Source organism: Magnolia sinica, chromosome 18 (genome assembly GCF_029962835.1).
Source record: "Magnolia sinica isolate HGM2019 chromosome 18, MsV1, whole genome shotgun sequence".
In the NCBI taxonomy this organism is placed as follows: Eukaryota; Viridiplantae; Streptophyta; class Magnoliopsida; order Magnoliales; family Magnoliaceae; genus Magnolia; species Magnolia sinica.
This window is the reverse complement of record NC_080590.1, coordinates 7,118,903-7,126,260: the sequence shown is the minus strand read 5'-3', so window position 1 is coordinate 7,126,260 and position 7,358 is coordinate 7,118,903. Positions and strand designations below refer to the sequence as shown.

General features: G+C 43.7%; 2 protein-coding genes across 2 annotated transcripts; both read right to left on the bottom strand.

Moving 5' to 3' along the window:
- Positions 1 to 3,506: 3,506 nt before the first annotated feature.
- Positions 3,507 to 6,096, bottom strand: LOC131233864 (uncharacterized). The gene is made up of 2 exons (XM_058230689.1): positions 5,335 to 6,096; positions 3,507 to 5,255 (listed from the first exon to the last, which is right to left on the bottom strand). Exons 1-2 carry the CDS (start codon positions 5,342 to 5,344, stop codon positions 3,886 to 3,888), a joined length of 1,380 nt encoding a protein of 459 aa, XP_058086672.1. The 5' UTR covers positions 5,345 to 6,096; the 3' UTR covers positions 3,507 to 3,885.
- Positions 5,705 to 6,761, bottom strand: LOC131233742 (uncharacterized). Its single transcript, XM_058230525.1, has 2 exons — positions 5,877 to 6,761; positions 5,705 to 5,770 (listed from the first exon to the last, which is right to left on the bottom strand). Exons 1-2 carry the CDS (start codon positions 6,759 to 6,761, stop codon positions 5,705 to 5,707), a joined length of 951 nt encoding a protein of 316 aa, XP_058086508.1.
- Positions 6,762 to 7,358: the final 597 nt, after the last annotated feature.

Here is a 7,358-nt window from a genome sequence, read left to right as displayed (position 1 = left end):
CCCTTCTCATTTTATACGAAGGAAAGAAGCAATTGAAAAATCGTTTTCTCAGTGAGTGGTGGTGGAAAGAAGCAATTGAAAAATCGTTTTCTCAGTGAGTGGTGGTGCCCACCATCGTTTTTAAGTGATTACGCGCACGTCTATTGTATTTCAGTTGTCTTTGTTAAAGAGATTCTCATATAAGTTATAGTATTCCTAGTTGCATTCGGACACGTAGACAGTTCTATCCATTGATCTAAACCGTTCATTAGGTTCACTGTATATTTCATAGATTGTAGTGGAAGCATCGCGCCTATTTGACAACTTTGAACCATTTGATCGATTATATTTAATATGGACGTTCCAGATAATTTACACAAAAATAGGTCCATTCAGAAATTTGATAAATCTATTTGTTAGGGCCTATCATGGATTGCTTATGATTCCAATGAATTATTTTTGTTAGGCAATTGTAATCATCCCAACCGTGCTTTGAAATCGGATGTCTGAAGAAAATAAATACAAATCTAATGTGGATTCGATTATCTGATCAGTTTGAATTTTGTATTATAGAATGCGGAATCTTTTTTTGACCTAATGGACCGTTCAGATCGATAAAATGGAGTATCCAACTGAACTGATGCAACTAGGAGCACTATAATTGATTGTGCTCTGGGAGCACTGGAGCATTTAGTTCGCATGGAAAAAGTCTCAAGTGACTGACCTACGTGGACCCAAGTCCAATAAAGATGAGATGTCGAGCGCGACTTTGGCTGCGACCCCGGAACCACCAATGAGGGTGGGACCCCATGGTAGGGCCCACCTCGGTGCATGCATTGTATATCCACACCACCCATCTGTTTTTCCAGCTTACTTTAGGCGTGGTTTCAAAAAAATACTTCACCCATCTGTTTTTCCCGCTTATTTGAGGAGTGGTTGCAAAAAAATAAAGAAGATACAAAATTTCAGTTAACCTACACCACAGGAAGCAGTGGTCATTGAAAGCCCACCGTTACAAACTTCCTGGGGTCCACCTTAATGTTTACTGAACCGGTTGATAAGAACAGGCCTGGGTGAAAAGGAAAAAAACAAATATCAGCTCGATCCAAAACTTTTGTGGCCTACAACAGGTTTTTAATGGTCAATAACCACTGCTTCCTGTGGTAGGGTCCATCTGAAATTTGTATCTGCTTCTTTTTTGGGGACCATGTCTTAAATTAAGCTAGAAAAATAGATGGATGGCGTGGATATACAATGCATACATTGAGGTGGGACCCACGTTGCTGCAGCCGAGCGCGCCGTGAGATTTCTCGAGCAAATGGCATGTGCGCTCCGCACTCATGTAAGTTACCGGACAGATATGCTGTAAGCTAGGCGCTGCCGGGGCTGTCTTTGGATTCCGGAATCCTTGGTCCTACGAACGGTGGCCCAATGCCCTGGATCTGAGTCTGGATTCAGACGAAGGAATCGTTTAGATATAGCTATGATTAATGTCCACGAATAAACAGTCCGGTCATTGATATTCTAAGTTAGAGGGTCCTGATCATGTCACATGGACCCATAAATGGAAAGCCCAGATCTAGTCCTAAAAGGTCCATGGAAGATTAGCCAATCTACATTGATTTGTCGTCATGGTAGATGCATGAAACAGTCACTTATTTCGTCTTACAGTGGTAGCTTAATGAAGCTTATTTAAATTGAAGCAATCTTTCACTTGGACTTAACATTAGGCTTAAGTAATTTTAGAACCAACCTTACCTCAGCTGACTTCATATTTACACGTCTTATAAATATAGCTTATTGTCTGACATAACAATAGGTTGGGAAAGGGCCAGGTATGGGATCGGCCTCTTGCTTAGAGGCTAGCATCCAATGCTTGCAAGGCTGTAGAGTGCAACTCATAGGCATAAGACAAACCTGCTATGATCGCCCTAGTCTATCTTATGACTTGAAATCATTCCTAGGAGTAGGGGTGCCGATGAGCCAGGCTTGGGACTTATAAATCAGAATTTTGAACAAAATCCAGGCTAAGGGCCCGTTTGTTAATGCTGAATTTTTGTACTTAACGCGGAATTTGGGAAATATTCCATGTTTAGTGGTGTTTGTTAATGCAAGCGCGACATGATTTTATGTTAAAATATTGCAGGAGTGCTTTACGTTGAAATTTTTCCGTGATGGGAGTTTATCTTAATGCAGAATGATGAATAGGCTCTATGATTACTATTTTTTAATCCAAAATTATCCTTCGCAAGAGAGATTTGTACACATCCCAACTTTTAACACGGGGTACTTCTTTGAGCCCACCATGATGTATGTGTTTCATCCATTCCATTCATCCATTTTTAAAGATCATTTTAGGGCTTAATACCAAAAATGAGAGTAATATAAATCTCAAGTGGAACACACCATAGGAAAACAATAATGATTGGATATCCACCATTAAAATTCTCCTTAGGCCCAATGTACTGTTTATTTGACATCCAATCCGTTGATTAGGTCATATAGACCTAGGTGAATGGAAAAAACAAAGATCAGCTTGATCCAAAACTTTTATGGCCCCCAAAAAGTTTTTAATGGTCGACGTTCATTCAACATTGTTTTCCTGTAATGTGGTCCACTTGAGATTAGGATATACCTCATTTTTGGTCTCATACCATAAAATGATCTAGAAACATAGATGGACGACATGGATGAAACACATACATCATGGGGGGGCCACATAGTACCGACCACCATCCATTGGCTGGTGGCAAGGAGTAGCCAATCTGTTTCCGCAGATGTGGATTGGATACTGACAGGTTGAGTAGCGAGATTGGCTACTGAAGTTACGTCACCAAGTTACGTGGACCCCATCATGATGTATGTTTTGTATCCACGCCGTCCATCTATTTGGAAATATAATTTTAGGTAAAGATCCAAAGAATGAGTCAAACCCAAAGCTCCAGTGGACCTCACCACAGAAAAAAGTGGCGAGAGTGACGACCACCATTAAAAACTTAAATAGGCCACAAAAGTTTTTGATCAAGCTAATATTTGTTCTTACTTTTTTCCCTTCTTTCATGGTTGTGTTAACTTGTGAACAAGTTGGATTTCAAATAAAAATCAAGGTGAGCCTTAGGAAGGTTCCAACGGTAGGCATCAATCTCCCCACTGTTTTTTGTGGTGGGGTCAACTACACATTTGGATCTGCTTAATTTGTTAACTCATACTCTAAAATTAAATCTCCAAATAGATGAACGGTGTAGATAAAACACATACATAATAGTGGGCCCATGGAACTTGATGATGTCACTTTGGTAGCCAATCGGGCTATTCAACCTGTTAGTAGCTAATCCGCGTCCAAGTATGATGCGGATTGGTTGGTGTACCTCACACCAGCTATATAGCTGCTGTATTGACGTAAGCAAGTTCTGTGGGTCCCATCATGAGGTATGTGTTATATCCAAACTGTCCATCTATTTGGCGAGCTCGTATTAAAGCTTGAGACGAAAAATAAGACATCGAACAATCAAGTGGACCATGCTGCAAACAGTGTTCGAGTTGTCGGTGTCGCTACAAGTTTCGCTGGCCGGAGATAAAGATATAATATCGTTATCGCCGATAATATCGCTGATAACCGGAAATGCAGGGAAAAAGGGGGAAACATGGAGAAAATGGTAGAATTTTTCAGTGAAACTTCAGGACATGCCTAAATACATATATTTACATATTCAGGAATAAAAAATTTGCAAAAAGAATATATTAAATTAAAAGTTTTCATTTAATGGGGGCCAAAAAGCATGCGTTGTTGTAAGAAATCACTCAAATAGTAATCAAAATGAGTTTATATAATACAAATGCAAGCTTACAACAATTAAGACATGCAAAAGTAAATAAATTAAAAAAATACACATTTCTGGCCATTTTTCATCTCCACATAGAGTGACGAGGTGGCTCGTAATCATTGTCTGGATCCCGTGGCAGTTGAGAGTAGTACTGTTGCCCAACATATTGGCAGTACTGTTCCCAAGTCATCCTCTGCTCGTACCAATTGAGGAACTCTCTTATGTACCTCTGATAGTCATCCTCCCCAAACTGTACGAGTACGCCTAGACGTGGGAATTGCGTGACATACATCGATGGCATTTCCTGAGCAGGGTACTGAGGGAACAGATCAAGTCTAACCCCTACTCCTTGATAGTATTGCTGCCAGTCGTACGGGTATCCCGAATATCCACCTGTCAAAGGGTCATGACTCGAAGAACTATCTTCTGGCTGCCTGTACTCATGGATAGATGAGCGTGACTGAATGTCAGAGCTGTCACGGCCATACCCATGATATCCCCCATGAGCATAAGGTGGGACAGAGGTGGAGCTCCCCCGATCTGAACTTATGTCCATAGATGACAAGCTGCGTGTGAGGGCATCAGCCGCGGCGCGTCCGGCTTTCTTCTTCGAACGACGTTCGAACATATATGTGGGCTCCGATGCTCTCGCTCTGGATGGTGGACGAGATCCATGGTCCATGTCCTGAGTGGCATGGTCAAAGCTTTGCTCCTCAGTGAACTGGCCAACGGATCGTTGGCTCTGAGCCGTCGTGTATCCCCCACCACTGCCACCCCTACCCCCACTAGTACCACCTATACTAGTGTCGGTGCCTCCGTCCCCTCTCTCATCACCGTCGTCATCGTCGTGGTCATCATCATCGCTGTCGTCGTCATCCCCAGGACCAGTGTTGAGTGGGGGTTGAGTCTCATCATCATCATCACTCACTACGACTTGATGATGGGGTGGGGGCCGTGAAGATGCTTCCTCACCCTCATTGGAACGTGCCGAACTCCTCACCAAAGGATCAAAGGAGTCTGTATCCGCATTCTGTTCGGATACTACCTGATCGACGTCGATACCTAGAGCTGCTGCTCCCTCGGCTACCTGTAGAGCAGGGCCTCCCTCCGCATCATCTAAATCAGCTGATTTGACCCACTCATAAAGTGGGTCCTCATCATCATCACCTATCTGTGCCATGTTACCTATAGACAACAGGTCCAGTGGGTCCTGATTTTCCTCCATGTCTCGATCTACCCGCAACTGCCTCTCTCTTAACTTCATATTGTAGTGGCAGTAAACGAGCTTTTGCAGCTTCTCATATGCCAACCTGTTCCTCTTGCTGGTGTGTATGAGTGACCATGTGCTCCAATTCCTCTCACACGGTGAGGAGGATACAGTCTGTGCGAGAACACGGACTGCTAATAACTGCAGTGCGGGCGTGTCGACTCCGTACATCGCCCACCACTCACCTATATATCCATAAGGAGCTTAGTTTAGTTTGAAGTTTAAACGAAAAATGCAATTACCTAATTATGTTACCATACTTACATGGCATCATCGTTTCAGTCGATGCTTTTGCTAATGCGGATGAGAACGTACCCCTCGCATCCCTAAACCGCAATAACTGTAAACACGGATTCACAGGTCATTATTTTTAATCACCCATATTTCTAAAGGCTATAAGGAAGAAAATTTATTGCATTACCTGGTTACCGAAATCTGCATGCGCTGTTGATTCTGGGAACAATCGTTCAAACACCTCGTGGACAGCCATCGTCAAATTTTGATTCTCATGGAGCCGACGTTTGTAATGAAATTTGGGATTCAAATAGTATGCTGAAACCCAAATATTAGTTGCTCAGTTGTATTAACATGCAAACAGAAGTGATGCTTAAGGTACTCAGTTGTATTAAGAAACTTACCAGCTTGGTGGAGTGGATGCTCGAGTCCCGGTCCATCGATGATCGATGATATTGATCACCCACTGATACGAACTGGGGATTGTAGTCATTATCCCCTCTCATAATTCTCATAAGCTCATACATTGACCCCATCAAAGGCCACATCTCATTATTTACGGCTCGTAGGACCTTGTACATCGGATGCAGGAAGGAAACGACGTTGTGAACTTTATCCCAGAAGGAATCGGAAAGCACTATCTTCGAACAGGTCTTTGCACCCTCAGTCTTCCTCTGATTCCACTCCATGTATTTCTCGGATCTAAACAAATTTCTCAGACCCACGCGGTGCTTGTATAAGCTGTCGAGTGCAATGAAGTTCGTGGTGAACCGTGTTGCGCCTAGTCTAACGATGTCCCCTCCACAACACTCACGCATTGCAGCTAACAACCATGAGTGATTGTATATAAAGTTTTTCACTCTCCTCGCATCCTGAATAGTCTTCTTGACAGAATCCCTCATCCCTATCTCCTCGAGCATTAAATCAATGCAGTGTGCCACACATGGAGTCCAATAGAGATTGAACTTCTTCATCAATTTCTTCCCTGCCTTAACGAATGCACTGCCATTGTCCGTCACAACTTGGACAACATTCTGGCACCCAACATCTCTAATCACTCCTTTTAGGAGAGCATATATGTATTCGTGATCTTTTATTCTGGCCGATGCATCAATGGATTTGAGAAAAACCGGTTGTCCTCTACAGTACACCATGAAATTGGTAATGGACAATTTCGTGGGTCCTATCCACCCATCACACATGATTGTTACCCCGTACTGCTTCCAGTTTGGCTTGAGTCCACGTACCCAAGCCTGCATCTCCTCATGCTCCCGATCGAGGTAGACGCCAAGAATCTCTTGTGGCGTGGGAGGCTTCACGCCGGGCCCGGCACGCTGCACCTCCTCAATCATATTTTTAAAGTGAGGACTGACTGCTGCATTTGCTGGTATATGGCTCGAGATGAACCACCTAGATATAGCACCACCTACTTTCTCCCTAAGCCCCTTGCTCCACATATTTTTTAATCTTTTTTGATTAACACCTGCGATGGATGCATCTGGGACACGAGCGCTTTGCGTCCGTTGTATGACATGCCCGCTGCCTCCCTCAAAACGTCTGCTGGTCCCACCAGTCTCATGTCGGGACGTCCCAAACGACGGCCTACTCTCATCAATCCGTCTTCTTTGCTCCCTCTCCCACTCAAGCCCGAGACTCATGAATCACTTGTCTAAAATCACTCCTTTCTCGAGCCATAACACAATCATTGGGGTATGCGATCACCTCATCGTCGTCGTCATCATGCTCGTCGATAGCACCTACGCCCCGTCTAGTGCCTCGTAGTTCTTCCCTCATATCCCTCTCCCAATCATTTTGTTGCAGCTTACGTGACTTCGCTTCAGTCAACACTCTTCTCATCTCCTCTCTCACTGGCCTTGTTACACTTGGACAGTCTTTCACGTTCTTGTATCCCCTGCTAAATGTTCTTTTAGCCTAGACACTCCCCCACTCCGTATCACTTGGCCGCAATAGTTGCATATGGCTCCATATTTATTCCCCTCCACTGGCCGTCCATGTTTCCACCCTATGTCCCTTGCTCCTCCTTTTCCCGATCC